This window comes from Rhamphochromis longiceps, linkage group LG7, assembly GCF_057381845.1.
Source record: "Rhamphochromis longiceps isolate RC_006_pf linkage group LG7, R_longiceps_female_GT1.1, whole genome shotgun sequence".
NCBI lineage: Eukaryota > Metazoa > Chordata > Actinopteri > Cichliformes > Cichlidae > Rhamphochromis > Rhamphochromis longiceps.
This window is the reverse complement of record NC_140563.1, coordinates 62,312,440-62,337,395: the sequence shown is the minus strand read 5'-3', so window position 1 is coordinate 62,337,395 and position 24,956 is coordinate 62,312,440. Positions and strand designations below refer to the sequence as shown.

Below are 24,956 nucleotides of genomic sequence, written 5' to 3'. Positions count from 1 at the left end.
GTAGAAGTGACATATTAATACCCATCATCTCCTTCCAACAGTCTTAACTCTATTCAGACCCTTGCAGTTCAATCTTTAGATGTCACAGGTCAGAGTAATCATCGTCATACTGATATATGGTAATTAAAGATGGGGACAGAAATATGCAGATGTGAAGCGCTCCCAAATACTGTGCACCTTTTTGTGTCGGCTGGCTATTGAGCTACAAAAACAACAACACAACCCCCACCTCCATCCATCTTCCTCACCAAACGTGAGATTCCTCATAAACAAAATGGGAGGAGCTGCAATCAGAGATTTACTACAGCCGGGACGGGACACTAGACCATGTGTACAGTAACATTAAATGGGCCTACAGAGCAACACCCCTCCCCCGCCTAGTACAATCTGACCTGCTCTCTTTGCTCCTTATCCCTACCTACATCCACCTCAGTCCTCCAAGCACTTGGGTCATTAAAACATGGCCAGATGACACTCGCCTCCAGCTACAGGACTGTTTTGATCTAACAGCCTGTTCCATCTTCAAACAGCGGGACCTGGAAACCTGCACTCACTCTGTCCTTTTCTGTATTAAGTGTTGTGTGGCGAATGTGATAATGACTAAAACCCATCTGTTTTTCATAACCGAAAACCTTGGATGATGGGTAAAGTACCGGCACGGATCAGAACTCGTAACTCAGCCTTCAGGCTGAGGGACAGTTCCACGTACAGCGCTCCCACAGCCAACCTGAGGAAGGTATCCAACAGGCCAAGGAGGCCTACAGGAGGAGGACAGACGGCTTCCTCATTGATAACAACCCCCACCAGGTGTGGAGACCTCCAAGCCCTCACCAACTACAAAGGCCTTTTTACCAGGATTTTGATGAAGGTTTTGCTGTCAACCTCGATTAAGCTAATTGTGCGATAAGAGCCACACTTGTCAGGGGGTTTTATCCTTTTTAAGGATCAATGACATATTTGCTGTATACAATGACCTTGGGAGGGAGCCTGTCATTGCTGAGTGGAGATACATATTTGAGAGAGGCACTTTTAGTCAGTCCTAAATTATCTTATAAAATTCAGGTCCTTATCCATTCAGTCAAGGAGCTTTTCCATTCTGTAAAGCATTAATTACTTTTACATCTCCTTTTACCCTTTTACAACAGAACCAGGGTCGGCTGTGACTACCTGGGGGTGAGGGTAAGAGAGGCGAGCAAAGAGACACTGAAAAAAACAAACTGGGAGAAAGGGATAACGTTCCAGCATGCAGGAACACTCATTAAAATTATAATTTGTATTCTATTTGATAAATCTTTTTGTCTGTTCTTCATCTAGCTCAACAGCTGTTCACCTAATCTGCAAATGGTGGGTGCATGCAAAGTCTGATGCTGTGTGGTTGAGCAGTTCTCACATTTTGCCTTTTACCTAAAAGTTGTTCTCTAGAGAGACTGCTCCATTCTGTGCAGGAGGAGGGACACACATACACAAGCATGTTTGTTTGGCTCTCTTTGTGTGTGCATTCATTTACATTAATGCATTCCCAAGATTCCTACACCTGCATTTAACCATTGCAGAGATTTACTCAAACTCTAAAGTAAAGTAACTTTAAACCCTGAAACTGCGCTCTGAAGGATAACTTTTAACAGAATTTCACTGCACCGATAGTCTAAAACTCACTTTATTATTTTCTCTTTCATTCCCTGCCACAACTGGCATCCATCACTCACTCACTCACTCGTGTAATTTAGATGAGAAAGCTAAACCCTATATTCTGCCCAGCCAAGTTTGTAATGGGCACAATCACAATCACTGAATCAGCCTTTAGCTGGCTTCTTTTCAAAACAATAACTTTGACTGTCTTGTGAAGGCATCTGTACACTGTAACTACAAAATATAACCTGGGTTACACAGGCACTAGTTTTATTCATGAACAGCCCTTAACTGATTTTTTTTTTTTTTTTTTTTTTTACTTTTAAAGAGGGAGGAACAGAGGACGATGTAGAGTGGAGGAAGATGCATACAGGTCGATTAGATGCAATCTGAAAGAGATGGGAGACTTCAGTTGATCCAAAATGCTGCAGCAAGAGTACTGACACAGACTGGAAAGAGAGCGTATTTCATCCATACTGGCTCCCTGTTAAATCCTCCTAATATATTAAAAAGTAGAACAGGAGGCAGAGCCTTCAGCTTTCAGGCCCCTCTTCTATGGACCCAGCTCCCAGTTTAGATTCAGGAGACAGACACTATCTCTACTGTTAAGATCACGCTTCTAACTTTCCGTTTTGATAAAGCATATAGTTAGGGCTGGATCAGATGACCCTCAATCCTCACTTAGTTATGTTGCAATAGGCGTAGACTGCTGGGGGATTCCCATGATGCACTGAGCGTTTCCTCTTCACTTACTATGTGTTTATACACCTCTCTGCATTTAATCATTAGTAATTATTATTATCTCTGGCTCTTTTACACAGCATGTCTTTTTTCCCGTCTCCCTTCCTTCATCCCCAACCAGTTTTCAAAGGACAAGGTTAGCAAAGAAAAAATGGAATAGCTAAGGACATAAAGAACGTAGACATGCATATAGGGAGACTAGGTGTGGAAAAGAAAAGGTTTAATTTCATCAAGCACTGGGAACATGTCCAAGACACCATCCACTAGAGTCAAAGCATTTTGGAGAAGACGAGATGAGATTACATACCTGTCAACTTCATCACGTGTCACAATATCACCTTTCTTCAGGGCTTTGATGGCATACATTTTACCTGACCTCTTATACTCTGCTAGCAGCACCTTGCATCAAATAAAAGAAACAGAAGTAATGTGGCTTAGTAGATGCACACATGGTATAAATTAGAAAATCCTAGGTGTCTTCCTTCTTGATTTACAGGATTTTCAGAAAAACTTGATCTCTGACCTTAGCTTTGAGGTCAAGGTCACTGAGATTTGAATTCAGATTTGCAATCACTACATTGCAATAGTTGCATATAAATTGTATTCCATGTTTAATGAAATGTTGCAGTCCCACTGTTGCCTTACAAATATAGGAAAGTAAGTTTAATGTATACCTTTCCAAAGTGACCTCTCCCTAGGACTGAAATACACTTGAAGTCTTCTATTTGAAGCCCTTTATCCTTCCTGCATGAGGATACAAAAGTGCACATGTTTATGTCCTGAAAGATTCCTTCATTGATTTCAGAGAAAAAAAAATGAATAAATAAAAATCAGTGTCTTTGTTACCAGAAACTAGAGAAGCAAACTTCAAACATTTATGTTACTGAGACGTGAACCTTCCGTTTGGATCCCAAACGAACATCTTCAAATATTTCATCTACACAGAATATCTACACATATCGACACAGAACCTTTAGATGTATATTACTTTAGAACTGGAACCACAGGAAGTTAAGTGTGGTTTATTTTTACTTATCCTATTTCACAGAAGGAAATAAAATCTTGGGTTGGTGATCTGGAGTACCCGAAAACTGTCTAATCAAACCTAACAAATTCACAAACATTAAGAAAAAAAATAAATCAGTATGACTTACAGTGTAGGTGGAAGAACAGACGGTTGTCTCTTTGGCTTTGGACTCTTGTTCTCATTGGAAGACTGTTTTTTTTGTTTTTTTTTAGCAAAACAGAAAATAGATGAACTGACAGAAAGTGAATCCTTACAGAAAAACAAGAGCAGTATGCGAGCCAAAGCTGTAAATTCCCTCCACACCATCCATGAATTCAAAAGAGACTGATCCCAACCCTGATTACTTTAGGATACTTTCTAGAAAACATTATGATAATACGTTTCAGTTTTTATTACTTCAATTTGATATCTATTTGTAAAGATATGACGCCAAAGTTCAGATTTTCTCATCTCTCACAATACTAAATATTTTTTCCATAAATTCCTGGATCCAGAACTGGATTAACTCCAAAAGGTTGTCACATCTGAATTGAACCATGCACCAGTACTGTAACCATTTTCATTCAAATCATCCATAACTTTTTGAATATTCCTGGTAACAAACTGGACTAATCAGTTGCCTCCTCGGACCATAGATGATTAGTTTAGTTATTTTGTTAAACACGTTACAAATGCATCTAGTGTTTGTATTCATTTGTCACGCAGACGGGAAGCTTACCAGTGGGGAGTTTTTACTGTTCTTTCTTATGGAATGTGGAGATCTGCCTGGTGGTTCTTCAGCAAAATTCAGACTCATTACTTCAGGTTCTCTTAAATAAACCAGAACAAAATATAGTTTATTACACTGTACCATTCTGCAGTTATTGTCTTGAATTAAGAAACTGACAAATAAATCATTAAAAATGATACAAACTTCAATAAACAAAAAGGGCGAGCCATTAGAAAAAAGAAAAATATTAAATATAAAAAAAATATTAAATTTGTCTCATATTAATACAACAGAAATCAGATCAAACCCGAAAACAGGTCTATATTACAAGCGGTACTTAATCTAAAGTAGACCCATCTCCGTCTGTGTGGAGCCTGCATGCTCCCCATGTGTCTGTGAGGGCTTCCTCCCACAGTCAAAGGCATACATGATGTGAGGCAGAGTGCTTTAAGTATATAAATATATTTGAATTATATCTAAATGTATGAGTAAAATGCGACATGATTCTTTTGGATTGCCCAAAACAATTCCATTCATGAGCTGAATAAATCCTGATTAAGGTATACCAACCTCATAAGGATAGCATCAAATCTTTTAAACAGATAAAAGATGAGCTTAACATCAGCAATAGACTTCTTCTGCTATTTAAAATTAAGAAATGTCTTAATGTGACACGAGGAGTGGGAAAAAGTTACAGAGAAAATGGGGGTGAGAAATTTATAACTGCAAATACTACATTACAAGTAAAAAGGAAATCTGCAACGGAGCACACAGGGTAACAAGCTCAAACTCTTGGAGAGAATTCAAATGGAACGGCCCACGCCACTAATACATGCTGGAGAAAATGTGGTACACATACTGGGACTTGCATACATATATTCTGGCCATGTGCAGAGTTAGATATTGGAAGAACGTTTTCTGTGCGCTCACCAAAATTTGGCTAAAGAAGATTATTGGTGGCAGCAATTACATGCATTACAATTAGACGGCTGAAGGCCGACACTCCAACTTATCACATGTGGTTGGATAGACTTTGGGAAATCTGACTAATGGAGCAAATCTCGTACTACCTAAGGCTTTAGAAACACTTATTTATTAGGAGATGGAGACTTAATTTTACATTTTTTCAACAACGAAGAGAGAGAAACACATTAGCGGGCTAGAAGGGGGCATGGAATTTTAAATTTAAATCTGATTAATGGGGTTTCCTCTCTATTATTGTAAGGTCCTTATTGGGGGCGACTGTTGTTGTGATTTGGCACTATATTCATTTTTTTTTTAATGAAATCTTAATTAAATTCTCTTTATAACATCTATGAGCATTTTCTCATTCAATTGGTCAAATGACCCTTGCAAAAACAAACTACCAACAATCATGTATGTATTCTTTCTGTAGTGTAAGTTTTTGTTGCTGTGTATTTTTCCCCCCACTAATTTTTCTTGTATGTCTGCACAGGGTTTTTTTGGAGAGCAAGAAAATATAGAATCACACATTTTTATAACCTTCAATAACATTACACAACCACTCCAAATACAGTCCAGTGATAACATTAGATTCAGCCTTCCAGTCAAGTTAATCTGTCCAGTCTGATAATATGAGCAGAAAAACAGCCTAAAGCAAACAACTTATTATTTCACTCTTTCATAGATGTCACAAAGAGATATTTCTGGGTCACAACACAGAGCCTTACTGTGCTGGTGAAAGAGCTGATGTAGTACTGGGCGCTGCTAATGGAGGGCTCATGGGCTCCAGTGAGTTGCAAGGAGGCAGGATGCTCATCATCAAACGGCCCCAAGCAGCAAAGTTCATGTTCATTTGGGCGGCACGCAGGAAGTGCTTCCCTGTGAGCAGGAATGATGGGAGAAAATTAAATCTGAGCTACATGACTGAAAAGGTTTTACATGCAGCAAATACTATGTAAAGAGAAAATGCAGTGCTCAAAAAAACTTTGAAAACACCTCAGATCTCAATGGGAAAAGAAGCCATGTGGATATCTCCACTGATGTGGAATAAATAATGTATTATGAATGAAAGGTTACCACATTGTTTGATGGCAATGAAAGTACAGAGGGCTGAATTTAAAAACACCCCAAAAATTAAAGTGAAAAAACAAAACAAAAAAAACAACGATGCCGCAGGCTGAAATTTTATTGCAGTAACTCAGAATGGCACTCAGCAGTTTGTATAGCCTCCACATGCTCAGAGGTATTATGTTTGATTTAAGTCATGCAAGTGTGGGGACAGTCAAAGGAATAAATTCCTTAATTTTCCACGAACTTCCAGCATATTCTCCCCACATGAGGCTGGGCATTGTCATGAACCAGGAGGAACCCAGGACCCACTATACCAGTGACAATGAGTCCAAGAGTTTCAACCTGATACCTAAAGGTAATCACGGTGTCCTTGCCTAGCCTGTAGAGTTCTATGCATCCCTCCATGGATATGCCTCTACAGACCATTACTGACCTACCATTAAACCAGTCGTGTTGACCAATGTTACAGGCAGCATAATGTTCTCCATGGCTTCTCCAATTCCTTTTAACATCTGCCACATGGGAACCTACATGGGAATCTGTAAAAACCCCAAAGCACCAGTTCTGGTAATCTACAGGGTGGGCCATTTATATGGATACACTGTAATAACATGGGAATGGTTGGTGATATTAAAGTCCTGTTTGTGGCACATTAGTATATGTGAGGGGGCAAACTTCTCAAGATGGGTGGTGACCATGGTGGCCATTTAGAAGTCGGCCATCTTGGATACAACTTTTGTTTCCCCCCCCCCCCCCATAGGAAGAGGGCCATGTGACACATCAAACTTATTGGTAATGTCACAAGAAAAACAATGGGGTGCTTGGTTTCAACGTAACTTTATTCTTTCGTGAGTTATTTACAAGTTTCTCTTTGTTCGCAGCCATTGACATGTCGAAGAGGTTAACACGTGAGGAACGGATCGAAATTGTGTTGATATCTGGTGAACGCAGTAACCGGGTCATTGCAGCAGATTTCAATGCAAGACACCCTACGAGACCACCCATCTCCCATGCTACAGTTAGCAAACTGCTTGCTAAGTTTCGTGAAACTGGTTCAGTGTTGGATTTGCCAAAATGTGGACGCAAGAAAACCGTCACTAATGAAGAAACATCAGAGGCTGTCCTAGTTTCATTCAGCAAGAGCCCACAGCGTAGCACTCGCCGCATGTCACTGGAGAGTGGCATTAGTCAAACATCCCTTCGGTGGATATTAGCTACTCACAAATGGCACCCTTACAAACTCCAGCTACTACAGCATCTCAACGAGGATGACCCAGATCGGCGCACAGAATTTGCAGAATGGGCAAAACAAAAATTGGAACAGGACCCTCAGTTCATGCAGAAGATTTTGTTCAGTGATGAGGCAAACTTTTATGTGAATGGTGAAGTTAACAAACAAAACCACCGCTATTGGTCTGACGCTAACCCACATTGGATGGATCCCTACAAGACTGTTGGACCAACAAAAGTGATGGTTTGGTGTGGTATATATGGTACAACGATAGTGGGTCCATTCTTCATCAATGGTAACCTCAAGGCCACTGGATATTTGAAATTGCTACATGATGATGTGTTTCCCTCTTTATGCACTGAAGCTGGCACGTTCCCTGAGTTTCTCCAGCAAGATGATGCACCACCACATTATGGGTGCCAGGTCCGAGCATTCCTAGATGAACAGTTTCCTGGAAAGTGGATTGGTCGTCGTGGGCCAGTTGAATGGCCCCCATGTCTCCCGATCTGACCCCCTTAGACTTTTATCTTTGGGGTCATCTGAAGGCAATTGTCTATGGTGTGAAGATACGAGATGTGCAGCACATGAAACTACGGATACTGGATGCCTGTGCTGGCATTTCTCCTGCGGTGTTGCTATCAGTGTGTGAAGAGTGGGAGAAGAGGGTTGCATTGACAATCCAACACAATGGGCAGCACATTGAACACATTTTATAAGTGGTCAGAAACTTGTAAATAACTCATGAAAGAATAAAGTTACATTGAAACCAAGCACACCATTGTTTTTCTTGTGACATTACCAATAAGTTTGATGTGTCACATGGCCCTCTTCCTATTGAAAAAAACAAAAGTTGTATCCAAGATGGCCGACTTCTAAATGGCCACCATGGTCACCACCCATCTTGAGGAGTTTGCCCCCTCACATATACTAATGTTCCACAAACAGGACTTTAACATCACCAACCATTCCCATGTTATTACGGTGCATCCATATAAATGGCCCACCCTGTATAGTAAATGGCTCCAGTGTGGCAGACAGAGTCCACATGCCCCACGTGAGGATGTCAGCCCTCCCTCATGACCTTATAAGGCCCGGTGTTTCTAATTGTTCGGTCAGAGACACTGACACCAGCAGCCAGCTGGAGGTCATTTTGTATCTCTGGTAGTGCTCATCTTGTTCTTCCTTACACAGATACTGGTCCTGCTGATGGGTTAGCCTTCTACAGCCCTGTCCAGCTTTCCTAGAGTAACTGCCTGTATCCAGGACTCACCTCTATGTTCTTAAGACTGTTCTGTTACCAGCAAACCTTCTGGTAATGACATGTATTGATGTGCCATACTGAAGGAGTTGGACCACGTGTGCAACCCATGCAGGGGTCCAGGTATCACCTCATGACACCAGTAGTGACACTGAGCCTAGTCAAAAGCAAAATTACTCAAAAAACATGCAGAAAAAATGAAGAGGGAAAAATGTCAGAGGGTCTCCATCTGTAAAGCCATTCCTGATTTTGGGGTTGTCTTCTGTTGCCCCTCTAGTGAACCTGTTATTAATTTCATTACCACCAAACCAGATGAAAGTGATTAACACCCACCGCTGCCATTTAACTGACCAGATCAAAATGTCAGAAGTTTATGTGAGATGCAATACTCTGAGAAAAAAAAAAGAAAAAGTGTTCCTTCTCAAATAGTCTTTTTTTCTTGAAATACAGTACATGTAACCATATTCTCTAAACATTTGCTTAGTAATATTTAAAAAACAATTGGTACCAGAGGGTTTCTGATTTGTTGTGTGCACATAAAACAGCTTGGCTACAAAACCTACAGATCAGCTGATATCAAAGCACACATAATGCTCAGCTGATATGCCATTGTATATCCATACCCAGTAGGGCATGCTATAAAAGCCACTTGACCTGTCCATCATTGGACACCTGCCAGCTGCTCTTATCGTAGTGACATTTTGCACAGACACACCAGGAGCAACATTTTATGTCTATCTGTCAAAGCTAAAGAGGAGATGAAGTAGACTATAGCAATTCTAAGTAAGAAAGATTGTGAAAGCATCCAAGAATTGTTTCAGAGGTTCTAGATTTAAAACAGTGCTGAGAGAAACGAGCAGTCACAAAATAAGTATCCTTACTGTGGACATAATGAAGTTTCATTTTGCATTATTTATGTAATTACTATCAGTATGAAAAGGGTGAGATAAAGGTTTAGCATCAAATGCAATAAACAGAAAATGATCAGATTTTCCATTCAAGAACTGCCTGATAACAACTGAAATGGTCAAGGATAAATCGACATTTATCAACAAATCTAAAAAAAATTAAAAATTTAAAAAAAAAATGGAAAAAATATTAATTGGTGCCACCTTTTTCTTTAGGGAAAATTCGCTTCTGCCTCTGGAGCTTGAAGGGACGCTCAATGACAGGATTTATAAATGTCACCTGGAAATGAACAGAGAAAGCGATCAGGATACAGTTACAGAAATATACTGTACATATGTTTAACCATGGGATACCCCTCTGAAATGATATAACCTAAGCTTGTGGCCATGTCCATCTTTTATGTACGGTCTATGCATGCCACAGAGGTAAATAAACAGTTTGAAGACTAGATATGAACAGGAGAACCTCAATAAAGAGAACGCCCTGCGGCTCCAGCTGGAGGCACATGCCATGTCGCTGGTTATCAAGGAAGTCTTCAAGCCGCAAGAACTTCACTCCACTTAATGCTCGCCAGTCTCTCCAGTACGCAGCAATTTCCAGCTCCCTGGACTAGACCAACACACAGAAACATGCACACGTATGTGCACACACATGGATTACAATTCAGATATTTTCCTCATTTCATATTTAATTTGCATTAATTCTTGTTTCTGAATTATTACATTTGGTGTGAGGGATGTTCTGTTTTCAAAATAGCTACAAACAGGTTTCACTCACTGTCATTCTTAGTCTTTACCATTTACAATTTATTAAACTTAAAAACCCTGAATTTTGAGAGAAACAGCCAGACAGATTTGGTAATCAACTAACATTTAGAAATGTTAAAATGTAAGGTAATAAGATATTTTACTTTAGGACGCGACAGTTAGAAAGAAAATTGGTGAACTTCATGAGTTCAAGATGAAATGGAACAATAAAAAAACAACTTCACTCAAACAACTATGGTCAAGTGATTATTTATTATACATACCTACATTTAAAAATTATTTTTTTTATTATGAGGTTTTTCCTATTAGTCATCTACACCAGTCAGCCACATTTTGTAGGTAATTCCAGAATACACAGCTACATAGTCCTACAGGCAATGCTCAGTGGCTAGTGGATCTAGGAGCAGTGCTGTGAGCTTCTTCAGCCCTACTGGCTGAAGAAGCTCACAGCACTGCATGAGCATCTGGCAGTACAAATGAAACAGCTGCTAGTCGATGAGAGACACCCAGAATGGCTTACTGAAGGCCGGACAGTCCTGATCCCCAAGGACCCTCAGAAGGGTCCAGTCCCATCCAAATACCAGCCAATAACCTGCCTCAGTACCACATGGAAGCTGCTGTCAGGCATCAAAGCAGCTAAGCTGAACGGGCACATGGCGCAATACTCGAGTGGGGCACAGAAAGGAATTGGCAAGAATACCAGAGGGGCAAAAGACCAGCTAAGGGTAGACAGAGTAGTCGCCTGAGACTGAAAGACTAGAATGACCAACCTGTGCACTGCCTGGATTGATTACAAGAAGGCCTATGACTCAATGACCCACACCTTGAATGCCTTGAACAGTACAAGATCAACAGGACCCCAAGAGCCTTCATCAGGAACTCAATGGGAATGTTGCGTATGACACTAGAGGCCAACTTGAAGCCCATAAAACAGGTCGCCATCAAGTGTGGGGATCTACCAAGAAGATGTTCTGTCCCCAGTGGTGTTTTGCACAAGCCTGAGCCCCCTCAGTGAGATCATTGACAAGATTACATACGGGTACCAACTACAGAATGGAGCAATTGTCAGCCACCTACCCTAAATGGATGACATCAAGCTGTATGCCAAGAGTAAATGAGACATCGATTCACTGATCCACACCTTCAGCATCTCCAGCATCTCCAGCAAGGACATGTCGTTCAGATTGGAGAAGTGTAGTCGGATGGTGACAAAGAACTGGAAGGTAGTCAGAACTGAAGGGATCAAACTATCAGAAGGCAACATTGCCAACATTGAGAACAACTACAAGTACCTGGTAATACCACAAGCAAATGCAAACCATGAAGAGGCTGCTAGAAAAGCTGCAACAAAAACACAGAGGGTCAGGCAAGTGCTGAGAAGTCAGGTGAACAGTAAGAATAAGATCCATGCTACCAACACCTACGCCCTGCCCGTGATCAGGTACCCCTGCTGAGACAATAAGCTGCCCAAAGGAAGAGACGGAAGGCACTAACATCAAGACAAGGAAGCTCCTGACCATGCATGGAGGGTTTCCCCCCCAAGTCCAGCACCCTGAGACTGTATGCTAATCGAAAGGAAGGAGCCCGGGGACTGGTGAGTGTCAGCACCACAGCCCAGGATGAGACAACGAACATCCACAAGTTCATCAGCAAAAAGATGGCCACGACTGACTAACTCAGGCAGCAGAAATGCAAGAAAGAGGAGCAAGAGGAAGAACCATCATGGAAGGGCAGGCCCCTGCATGGTATATACTACCGGAAGATACAGGAAGTGGCTGACATCCCGAAATCGTACCAGTGGCTGGACAACACTAAATTGAACGACAGCACAGAGGCACTAACAGGAAAGGGCAGAGCAGGCTGTACCTGCTGTGGAGACTCAGGTCTTTTGGAGTGAAGGGCCCACTCCTGAAGACCTTCTATGACTGTGGTGGCCTCAGCCATCTTTTACGGTGTGGTCTGCTGGAGTGGCAGCATCTCTGCTTGGGAAAGGAAGAGACTAAACAGGCTGATCCGGAGGCCCAGCTCTGTTCTAGGATGCCCTCTGGACCCAGTGGAGGTGGTGAGTGACAGGAGAAAGGTGGCTAAGCTGTCATCCCTGTTGGACAACATCTCCCACCCCATGCAGGAGACTCTGACAGCACTGAGCAGCTCCTTCAGTGGCAGGCTGCTGCACCCACGATGTGGGACGGAGAGATTTCACAGGTCTTTCCTCCCCACTGCTGTCAGACTCCACAACAAAGACTTCAACTGATCAAACACACGCATCCACACATGCGCAATAACACTAAGTGCAATACTCTTTTCTGGGATCGTTGTATTATACTCAATTGTATATAGCATTTGTATTCTATTTTTATTCAATTGTATATAGTATTTTATTCTATTCTATTGTGTGCAGTATCTTATTGATATCTTATTCTAGTGTTTATTTTTTTCTATGTAACTTTGCACTGTGCACTGCTGTAACAAAACAAATTTCCCACACGTGGGACTATTAAAGGTTATCTTATCTTAATCATGGCAGCACAAGAACAAGCTCTAATCACAAGATCCATAGAGGCTGGGGTCTATACCAGGCAAGACCCCAGGTGCAGGCTGTGTAAAGTTACCCCTGAGACAATCCAGCACAAATGGACCGCCATAACCAAGTGGCCATCTGTGCAGAGTATAGCCTGAAAGTCCCGAGGTCAAAATGGGAGACGCCCCGGTCCAGAATGACCAAGCTAAGATCCTGTGGGATTTCCAGATGCAGACGGACAAAATAGTGATGGCTACCCAACTGGACATGGTAGAGGAAGATGGCTGTAGTGACAGATGTAACGAGCAACATCAGGAAAAAGGAACACGAGAGGCTTGAGAAGTACCAAGGGCTCAGAGAAGAGCTTGAGAAAATGTGGAAGGTGAAGGTAACAGTGGTCCCAGTGATAATCGGAGCACTAGGTGCGGTGACTCCCAAACTAGGCGAGTGGCTCCAACAGATCCCAGGAACAAAATCCAAGATCTCTGTCCACAAGAGCGCAGTCCTAGGAACAGGAAAGATACCCCAAGGGACCCTCAAACTCTCAGGCCTCTGGTAGAGGAACAGAGCTTGAAGGAACAAAAGACCGCCCGCAGGGGCGAGGGGAATTATTTACAAGAGGACTCTGACACGGCTGACTATCTCATGTTTTGTTAGACACAAAATCAGCATGATTTCAGGTCTGAGTCAGTTCGGGATCCGATTTTTATATGTGCCAGTGCCTCGGGAAAAAAAAAAAAAGACCTCACAATCCGACTCTGGGAGGAATAAGTATTTACGCAAGTAACAGAAAATCTTTTTCGTTTCTTCTGACTACTAGTATGAAGAGGTTATACAATATCTCTGACCGCAAAGGAAAACTGTGTGAATTCTTGTCCTAAACATTATACAAAAAGGTACTTTTACACATCACACATTCTGCTTCTAAAATGATTTTTATGTCTGAAATTTGACTCTTCACAAGGACAAATTTGTTTACAGAATGACAGTTGCAAGAAAAATACAGTGAGTTGAATTATCAGGATTTTTTGCCTTGATTCACTAAACAAAAATTGGCTTTATATAAATAAATAAGCAGTTCTACTTTTCTGGATACACTCACCTTTTATAATAAAATAAATACAGAAACACTGGAAACAAAAGGTTCAAACTTTCTTTATAGAGAAAGAATGGGCAACAACTACTTTTTAAACTATTTTTCATGTTATTCCAGTTTGTAATGTAGTCTCTGTCAATCAGAACAAAGTTGGTTTAAAGGGAGCTAAAACGAAATTTGATGAGAATAAATATCGTTAATATTAAAAAGCGACACATGGAAGGCTACTCCAGCAGTCGCTAAGAAGAAAAGAAGTGAACTGTGGAGTTGGAGAAGAATAAGCCCATGCTGTGAATCTGAGGATAAAAGATTCTTCTTTCCTTCACCAAGCTGGGATCCCATGCTGTCTGTGAACAAGATTTTTTTTTTTTCTTCATAAAACAAAGAAAACTACCAAGCCAAATCCCCTGAAATTGGTGAAGAGATAGAGAATGGGCAAAGACACAATCAACTGAATTTTGGTGCAGGTGCAAATCACTTTCTTCAAAGCTGCGTTGTTCTTGACAGAGAATAACCTATTTGCATGCACGTGTAGTCTGAAACCTAACTAATTTAACGCTGTCATAATATATTAGTGATGATTTGAAATAATCCTTAAAGCAAGTACATGGCAGCCACTGACCCGTTCTAGTTCAATGCTGAAGCTCTGGCCCCAGGCCTCTTTGCCCAGCTGTCTCCACTGTGTGCGCCCCACTACTCTGTTGTCAACCTTCAGCACTGCACTTATCTCCGCTGAAAAACAAAGAAAACAGATGCAGTCAGAAAACTAATCAAAACGAAAACCTGTAAGTTACCATAAATTCAGGGCTTACTACATTTCTTAGACCTAATGTCATAAAAACAGGAAAACAAGCAATTTAGAAATCTTTCAAAATGTATATGGAGAAACATCTACCTCAGTAAGAAATAGACTCATATTATCAAGTCTTCAAAGATTAACAAACCGCCGAAGAATGTCTCCACGAGGAACTAGGAAATGTAAATAATTTAGATCATGGTCATGAGGACCAGGATTAAAACTACTTTTAGTATGAATTATGTTACCCACGGAAATGCTCCTAAACTTCAGTAACTCTTGGGTGGGGTCTGCAGAGTTAAAGAGGCAGCAGAACCCACAAGACTGCCATGATCCAAACATTTCTGAGTGGCTGGAAGCTGACTGAAATTAAAATGGTGCAAAGATTTGGCCATGTCTACAGAGCTTGTAAAATACTTTTGCTTATTTTCAGTCCTGCAATTTTGGTGGAAAAAACCTTGAGCCTGTCTGCATTTCTTACTTGTATTGTCTGTTTTTGTTACTGTTTGTACTGGAGCACTGTAACCAACATAATTTCCCCTGGGGATCAATAAAGTATTCTGATTCTGATTGTTTTTGTGTATCCTTCAAGTGTTTTGAATCTGCGTTGCTGCTTTTGTTCACCTCTTTTTTTCTTCTGAAAAGCAGTAAATCACCACCAACTGTAGCATAACACACTTACAGTTGGTACAGAACTGTGTCACAATAATTCCTATAATAGCTACTGTGGTGTGAATGAGACACGGTGGGTCCAGGGATCATAGGTTTGAGCCATTTTATTCAATATTTGTCACACCACAACACTCCAACCCCTGAGTCCCCGTGTTTTTAACTAGGCGGGCGTGGTCTGCGGTGCCGTGCAGGGAGGGTTGACGCACCTGCATGGCATCCTTAATCACGCCCGCCAGCACAGCTACCTAATGGACAGGAGTAGTTTGTTTTGTGTACAGTCCATCCATTCATTCCACTTAATCCAGCCCCTCCCAGTTACAATGGGGTGACAGGCGGGAAACACCCTAGAGAGGTTGCAAGCCTGTCGTAGGGCTAACACAGAGAGACAGACATCTAGATCCAGATAACCTACAGTCTGAAAGAACCTTTCAGTTACTGGGACAAAATATCTAATGGAAATGTAGCTAATACTCGACTACAACTTCAGGTTTGTATTGAAATACAAAAATGTTCGTCTTGTCAGTTTTACCATTTCTGAAACCAATTACTTGTTAGTTTAAGTGTCCATTACTGGATTTTTGCATTTTATGACACAAAGAAAATTAAAAGGTCTAAGTAAAAAAAAAAAAAAAGTTGACTTACAGGAAATGTCTTCAGCCTTGGCACTGCGTCCGGTTCGTACCTTCAGAGACTTCATATCCGAGATGCTCCCAGAGGTGGTTGAGACACTGGTCACACAACTACGGCCTGGAACTGACTCCAACAGGTCCTGGCAACCCATCAAACATACCTCCAAACGACCTAAGGAAAAGTGTTTCAGTCATTAGTTCTTACTTGGGATAACATTACTGAAAATTCAATGGAAAGCTGCTTCAGGTAAAAAACAAAACAAAAACATTTTAAATTTAAATGTTGTTATGAACGGTTATTTAATAAAATGACTATCAAAATTTTGCTTTAAAAGAGTCTAGCAGACTTAAACAACCTGTTAGACTGGCTGGTTTGAAGAAGGATGAAGATGAAGAAGAGGCTGGAGCCTGGGAGTGTTTCTTTGGAGTGCCGTAAGAAGGTGAGGTGCCTACTATTAAAGCCTCTTTAATGGTAGCATGTGTGGGATGATCATGAGCCAGCTCACATAAACGTCTCTCCAACGAGAGACGCAACAAATCCACCTTTTGAGATGACTCCTGCATTCGCGCCTGGGCCTGAAGGATACAGAAATGCAATCTCTGATGCAACAATATTAATAATTATGTTGCAATTAATTGCAAACATATGGAGTTCAGATTATATCTCAATCTGTATGTATGCATGTAATCAGATTTATATTTACGCACTGAAATTTGGAAATGTGTATTGTAATCTGCTCACTATGCAAAAATATCATAAAAACATGAGCTGTACATAGACATAGACTGTAAATATGAACACAATTTGAAAAACCAGTAATACCCAATTGTTTGGGTTCACTTCTAATCAAACTACTAAACAAAAGTAGTTTTTTGATCTAATCTATCATGAAACTGACCATAAGTGTTTTAAATGACAAAAAAACATGTATATGTGTGCTTCAGTATCACCCTGACAAAGGATGCTTCTAATTTTAGAGATATTGCACAAATAAATCAAGGCAAATAGTGAATGGAATGGTTTTTCTATAGCACCTCTCAACTCACTTTGAGCACTCAAACCACACATACAGCAAAGTGCATTTAACAAACATTCACACACATACACATTTATGAATGCATCAGAGGCAATTCAGGCTTCAGTATCTAGGAGTCAGGGATTGACTGTGATTGGTAGATCACCTGCTCTACCACTCGAGCCACAGCCATCCCAGGGCAGTTCTACATATTGTGGAATATATTGTGAAGGTCACCTTGAACTCAACTGTAGTTCAAAAATGTTCATTCTAACTATTTATAGCCATCGTGTTCTTGTTGTAGCTGTTAGGTTGGTGAAAGTGAAGACATTCCAGCTGGTACCCACTTCTGCAAGTATTCGGCGGTCCTGGACTTTATGCCCGCTCAGTTGCTTCACCACATTTTTGGCTCCTTCTGCTACAGCTGATTCAATCTTCATGTGGTGAATTAATTCAGCAACTCGCAGCTCCACAGGACTGATCATCTCCATAGAATGACCTTAGTGCAGATGAACAAAACAGTCACCACCACCACCAGTAATCACCACTGTACTAAAATTAGTAAAATATCAATTATTAACATGTCTAAGGAACTTGGAAAGAAAAGCATCTGGACTTCTTTAAGTTGTTTTAGGACATTTCACCTCTCATCCGAGAAGCTTCTTCAGCTCTAAGAGCAATTGATGGAGAGTCCCCAAGAGGATCATGGACCCCCCCATTGATCCTCTGCATAATCACTTGAGCCAAGGTCTGAAAATGGGTGTGGTTCACAATCAGCGAAGGTTTCAGGTGAACCCATTGTGAGATGTAGCCCCACCTTATCATGTGATTTACTGAGATCTCTACTGGGATCTCAAAACTGGATTATAGATGGCAGACAGCTGATGTCGTAAGCACCGCCCTCTGTTCAAAGAGAGCCGTTCACAGTTGACATAGATGGCTTCTTTCACTTATCTCAAACCATCTGTCTTCTCTGTCCTAAATTTTAACAGTGGCATCCTCAAAATAATGACCTTTGACCTTTAGATGCAGATGAACAGCTGAGTCTTGTCCTGTTGAGGTGGCTCTTCCATGTTGTGAGATGCGTTTATGAAGTGGCTGTTTGGTCTCTCCAATGTAGAGGTCTGAGCATTCCTCACTACACTGCACCGCATACACTACGTTGTTAATTTTGTGTTTGGGAGTTTTGTCTTTGGGATGAACCAGTTTGTGTCTGAGTGTGTGGCTGGGTCTGGGACTCTAACCTAACTTAAAGAAGTCCAAACGCTTTTCTTTCCAAGCTCCTTAGACTACGATGACCTGGAGGACTAAGAACCTTCACAGACATTTCCATAACATCTAAGCACACTCCAACTACTTAAGACCATAAGACACAGAACAGAATACAAATTCATTTGCATTCAATATAAATTTGATATTTTCTCAAGTCATTTTTGATCCATTATGTTTCACATTCATTTTGTTTATTGAAACATACTGAAGACAAACCGTCAGTATAAGATATCTGCAGTGAAAACACTGCCCATACAAGAACAGTACGTGTGTGAGTGATAAGATTTACCATATTTGCCATCCTCCTCTCCATCTCTGGCTTGACTGACTTTAACAATCTGCATGCGCAGCAGCTCTATTTTAGTACGACTGTCCCGCAACATCTGCTGGGCTGCAGAGAGCATCTTTCTGTCCTGGAAAATAAAACAAACAATTACAAACCAACACAGAACTTCTGATCAAGAGAAAGAAAGTAACTTAAAGGTCACTCACACACACACACACACACACACGGGAAGTTTACTTTTTCAGGAAAGGTTAGAACTGTGATATGTGTTAGGCACACGATTTGATCTGTCATTTTGATTTAGCTCAGATGGTATAATGTTCTCTGCCCAGTTTATACAAGAAACTAAGTCATTCCAAAAGGATTTACACACGGTGCTTAACAGTATTAGTTCCCTCTTTGCCTTCAACAGCCTGATAATTAGACTGATAATTAACCTGGTCTACGCCCAGGCTGTCCATTCCCCTTCTCTAATATGTCAAAATGTCTGCATAAGAATGCCTTACTTCGAACTTTAAATGTATAAAAGTTTTAAATTTGAACCAACATCTCTAAATGACTTCATAAAGAGTAGTTATAAAGAAAGGCAGAACCTTGTTAACAAAAATACAAACTATTCTGCACAGTGAGAAATTCTAATTCATAAAGGCATCTGGCAAAGTGCTATAAGTCTAATCCTCCTCTTAATAATGTATTCAGTTACTGTAAAAGTTTTACATGGAACAGCAATTTACCACATGAGCCACTCAGAGAGAGTGTAAAGTGGTACTCGTGAGGCTTTGTGTGTTGTGCTATGCATAAATTAGGTCATGTTGTATAATACCTTAAATGAGCCATTAGTGTAAGTCTGGATCATGTTCTCAGCACCCTGTTTGACCTTGGTCTCCATGGTAAGTTGTTTCTTCAGTGTTCTGACTCGACTGTCCAGTGGTGATATGACCTCTTCCCACTGACATGTCTCTCCTGACAGGTCTTCTTCTTCCTCTAAGTGACCTGCATGGAAAAAAACAAAACATACAGGCTGTATAAAGGGTTAGGATACAAATAAGATAAATATTAGATGGATACCAACTTCAGATCAAGTGATTTATCTCTGTATAGTATAGTGGCCTTAGAAAAGTGGTGGTTAAGACAAATACAGCATAAAACACAGCATCCCCGACGTGTCCTGTCTGGGGGGCCTATATACACTGCTTAGAATTTTTCTGATTTAAGCATGTTGGGATTTTGCTTAGTTTATGACATTATGTAAAGAAACCATTCTTCTCACATAAAAAGAAGGGTAATGAATCAAATTTTCAATCTGCAGTCCCCATGGAGCTCCCAGGGGCAGATGGAAAGGTTTCTAAACATTATGCTCTCTGTGGGTAGCAGTGCAGCCCAGCTGACATCCACATGTAACAGCTTGTGTGTGCTGCAGCGCCCTTTACTGCAATCACTGATGCAATTTTATTGAATTCAATTTTATTTATATAGCATCAAAAATCACATCAACAGCTGCTTCAAGGCACTTTCTATTGTAAGGTCAAGGTCCTACAACAATAGATTGTCTGAAGTGTTACAAAATCGTACATTTCTTTCCCTCCGTCTCTCCAACAATTTATACCTCATGTTTTCTGTCACTATGTGAATATCTGACAACAGGACTGCACTGCTGCTTTATTTATTTTTATCCAGTATATTAAAGATTAACCTTAATCAATGAACCTGGAGGTTTAGGGCAAAGTGCATACATATAAAATATAGTTTTCATAATATACCAACACAAGTCATTTACAGTGTGGTGGTTTCAACCAAAGTCCTAATTATTTGTATAAAAAGTTTTATGTGAATCAGTTTATATAGGAAAATGTTGGAGTGTGACTCAAGGATGATGGTAGCTTTTATCCATTCTGGTCTTATAAAACCCCAACGTTTTTATACTGGCTTCAATGGAAAACAGCTCTTGTAACCTCAAAAAGGGTGAAAACTAGCGACAGAAATGAGATACTGACAATGTTAACAGTTTGACTCCCTTTTTGTTCTCTCTAATTAACATCCATAACACGAGTCAGCAACAGTCAAACCTATGTTAAGAAACTGGATCTGGGTTTGTATTGGAATTCTGCTGACCTTGTTCTAGCCCCCCTTTTTTAAGGTCTTGTCTTCTGTTTGTTAAATGCAACAGAACCTGTGAAACAAATGGACTTGTACTCTTACTGGTTTTCCTCCTTCTACATGAAGGGAAAAAAGATTTTGTTACCTATGGCACTGTCTTTCTGTGTGGCCATAGACCTTGCGTTGAGTTCCTGCAGTTCCCAGTGCAGCTTCTCCAGCTTGCGGGTTGAGGCCTTAAGTTGGCCCTCCACATCAGCTGCACTCTTGCGGTTGGTGACTGCCCGTCGCAGCCTCTCGGCTGCCTCCTTGATCTTCAGCTCCCGCTGGATCTGCTGCCGGAGCACTGATCGAGCAGCTTCCAAACGCTGCTGAAACTCTGGGTCAAGAATATCCCACTCTTCCAGATTCTTCAGATTCCCATTCTGTAAGACAATAACACAGTTTCAGTCTCTTATTGGCGTGACTGCTAATTAAGGATATTCAGTCCTAAATGTATGATGTAAACATGCCAATGTCTCCTATTTTAGGTTTTCCCTTCTTAGGAATCAGTTGTTTTTCTTGATTACGTCCTTTAAACAGAAATATGTGTACATACCAAGTGATTTGGGGAAGCAGTAGGTGTGACAGTAGGTATGAAGTGTTTGAATGTTCAGATGCAACTCAAACAGAAGTTGGGCTGCCATGTTGTTTTTAGAGGGAAGAGGCATTCTTCTTCATTCTTCTTCAGATTTTGGTATTAGAAAGACTTCATACAACTTTTTTTTTTTTTTTTAAATACTACAGTATTGTTACCGACTGTTAGCTAATTTTAGCAGTAAAGAAAAGCACAGCGACACAGGCCAATGCTACTGAGAAGAACTTGGAAAATCATCAGCAGTACAAAGCCGAACAATTAGAAAATGCAATTACACTAAACTATATAATGTAATTTAATCTGAATCAATAAAATTAGTTTAAAATAACCTGATTGGCGCAGCCAAAGCGAAATGAAAATCATCACCTGGCTAAACAGAAAAAAACTGATAAGGCTGCTAACCAAAAGCATCAATCTGGACCAACACTGCATCAACAACAGCGAATGACACAATGGCTCCCTCTTATGGGCAAAAATTAGTGAGCCTTACTAAAGACAAATCTTCCATTCCAATCTCCTATTATGAGTTTCAGGATACGTTTATACCTCTATGAAAACATGAACTCCTTTCTATTGCTTTGTTCAAACAATGGCAAAACATTTGATCTAAAATAAGTGCCATGTTAGTGAAATGACAGTTTCAGTCAGCCACACTAATGCAGAATCATCTGTACTGGACACTAGGCCATATTATTTGCCAAATATTATAAATGGTTCATAGGGCACAAGGAGCACAAATACTGTCCAAGGTCAAGTTCAGTAACGAATTAGCAGAGATGAAATCTAGCAAAGTAAATGCTATCAGCCAAAACTGACTGTGTGAGCACACCTGCTAATTAGCGAGGGCACACAACAACTTTAAGCCTCAACAGTATCCAGGTGGATGAGAGCTACATTTCGCTTATTCCTTATTCACAAGGGGTCACCACAATGGGAATCTGAATAAATTTCCAATGTAATTCCTGACTTAAGGAATTTGTGCCAATTGTACAAAGGATTTTTTTAACCAACTTCCTCACATATAAAAACAGGAGTTAATAATATAAAAATAAATAATACATTTTTTTAATTACCCTCATACTAAGGGGGGAAATGTCCAGAGGCCAACATTGTTTGGATTAAACCGTTAACATGGAGTTTACAGGAATCTGCTGCCTTTTGGACCCAGCCTTAATTCACCACTAGAGAACTTGCAGTTTTTGACACCAAGCACATGGTCCATCCAAGCACATAATGTCCTAACAGGCCGAACAGCACTCCCAGTAAACCAATGAAAGCCTGTATGTATTATGTGAAACAATCTGGAGGGAATGGGTTGTCATTAATCTGTACTGCTATTTAATTTATAATTCAACAAAGAGACAAACAAACAAAAACATTTCTATTTCTATCATAAACTACTTTACAGCGTCTGTCTGACACCTGTACACTATGCTGCTTTACTCATTACTCTGGTATGAATATTCCAGCAGGCTCTCAAGATCCTACAAAGAGACTGTCTCAAATTATACATTTTTTTCTACAGCTATCCATGTATACAACAATGTGTTTGTTCATAAATAGTACACACTACCCCAATATTTTCTGTATGGAGTGATGCACATCTGTCCTGCATTGGTAGGGACGTCTGAGTTAGACATACAAGTAAAGATATGTAAAATAATGCAATTTGTTTGATCATTAGCCTCTGTGATGCTACTGATCAAACAAATTGTGATCAGGACAACTGGAAAGATTTAAACTGAAAAACTGACACAGCATTTTAAGTTGATTACACAAGTATGTAGTTCCAGGGTTCAGTGAATGGCCCTCTATGTCAGCATGGCCTTCTGAAAAAATGTTCTGGACACTTTTATAAATGGAAATGTAATTTAAATGGTCACAATGGAATAAAAAGCTTGTGTTTTTCTAGGAAGTTCTGTTTCTTTTTTGTTAGATAGACTTCAATTCAGAATCCTTACAGTGTCTCTGGCTATATCATAGCCAGTGATAACAAAGCCCAGAAAAGTTAAAATATGAAACAAATTCCCAAACAACACCCGGCGTAATTATAATCCGATAATAACTACATGATCATTACTCATTCTTTCAGCTGTAGCAAGTCGCAAAAAAGAAAAAGAAAAAAAAAAGCTGAGGATGTGTCCTTTGTGTTAGGCACTACCAGGCTATTCAGCTCTATGGCTTTTTGCTCGTGAACAGACACACCACACCTTATGTCAATCAAAACTAAAAGAACTTTTCAAAAGTCCTAGGCGATGGTGTTGGGCTTTAAAGATAAAGTACCGTTCAATAAAGGATTTTATAATAACTAGGCTAACAAATGGCTAAATCGTTTAATGCTGTTAAAATAAGTGTCAGTGGACGCAATTTAAAAAAAGAAAGAAAGAAAATCCAAGCTGAAGCCTGGGAAACTATGAGGTAGCCACAACAACAAGCTCGAAGAAGTTCAGACAGCTCTGGTGCTGTGGTCTTTTTCTGTGTGAAACCGGCTCGTTTTTTGCTGGTTATGTTGAAGCATTTGTGTGATAACTACCCAGCCTGAGGTATTAGCTAACTTATCGAGGAGAAGCAAACAAGACAAACAGGAAAATCCAGTGAACCTGTTAAGCACTGAAGCAATTACCGTCGGCTACAAGTAGTATTAACTACCTTTAACTCTGGCACTCTTGCCTCCGTGATCACTGAACTAAGCGTGAAGAATGAAAAAAGCGTTACTCAGCGTTACCTTTAGCGGTAAACCTGACATGATGGCTGTCAGGTCTGTCGTGGACACCGTTTGTCCGTTTCTGGCCGCCAACACTCTTCTTCGGGTCAGAAAGTAGATGAAATGGCTCAGGTAGGACTGACACGACTATTCTAATTAATTTCACATCGGCATGTGAACTTCAGCGCCTGCTGGATATGCTCACAGACTGGCCTGCCACTTCTCCGTGCCGCACATCACAGAAACAAATCTGAGTAGAAGTTTGAATCGAGTTAAACGGAGACTCCTGGAGAACCTGACGTCACGGGACGGCGGCCGGATTGGTTGGCGGTCAGTAATGACAGTGACACTGCAAGAACCAATCACATTTAATTATTCAGTCGCCAGCTGAGGTAGGCTTAGGACGCGTTCACGTAGCCACCTTGCGAAATCTCTTGCAAAACCCAGTTTACAGGTAGGTATGTATACAGGTGTAATGGAAATAGCATAATTAACTCCACATTTGTTGAATTTTAGATTTCATTATACAAAACAATGAGACAGCGACTTCTCTGTAGATTCAAGCAAATTAACAAATGTATTTAAATTATTTTGTTTTATGCATTTAATTTATTTAACACCACTGTAATAGCTGAGCTTTATTCAGGTGGTTTTCTACCTACAGTGTATGAATGCTGCAGTTTGCTCAACCCTAAGGAGCCACACTTCAATTTACAAATAACTGAAAGAATGAAAAAAGAGCAATATAACTCATCTGCAGATAGTTTTAAAAGTATTTAATTTCTTTTAGAAATATTTAATTTATAAAACTATTTTTTTTATTTTCCCTTCTCTTTCTGCGCTCAGAATTATGTATGCTCTGTCCTCAGTGCTCCAATTTGCCACATAAACATACAGATTAATCAAATACACAGCCATACACACACAG

At 40.3% G+C, this 24,956-nt stretch overlaps 1 protein-coding gene across 1 annotated transcript in view; it reads right to left on the bottom strand.

The window, feature by feature from the left end:
* The window catches only part of pkn3 (protein kinase N3), a 32,189-nt gene extending 7,703 nt beyond the window's left edge, over positions 1-24,486 (bottom strand). The window contains exons 1-15 of the mRNA XM_085414729.1: positions 24,050-24,486; positions 20,836-21,112; positions 19,417-19,586; positions 18,597-18,720; positions 17,383-17,534; positions 16,376-16,595; positions 16,033-16,191; positions 14,545-14,654; positions 10,004-10,147; positions 9,742-9,817; positions 5,798-5,948; positions 4,116-4,206; positions 3,525-3,586; positions 3,045-3,114; positions 2,678-2,769 (exon numbers count right to left, since the gene is read on the bottom strand). Coding sequence (XP_085270855.1) covers positions 2,678-2,769; positions 3,045-3,114; positions 3,525-3,586; positions 4,116-4,206; positions 5,798-5,948; positions 9,742-9,817; positions 10,004-10,147; positions 14,545-14,654; positions 16,033-16,191; positions 16,376-16,595; positions 17,383-17,534; positions 18,597-18,720; positions 19,417-19,586; positions 20,836-21,112; positions 24,050-24,070 — 1,919 coding nt within the window. The 5' untranslated portion in view covers positions 24,071-24,486. The remainder of the gene's footprint in view (positions 1-2,677; positions 2,770-3,044; positions 3,115-3,524; positions 3,587-4,115; positions 4,207-5,797; positions 5,949-9,741; positions 9,818-10,003; positions 10,148-14,544; positions 14,655-16,032; positions 16,192-16,375; positions 16,596-17,382; positions 17,535-18,596; positions 18,721-19,416; positions 19,587-20,835; positions 21,113-24,049) is intronic.
* Positions 24,487-24,956: the final 470 nt, after the last annotated feature.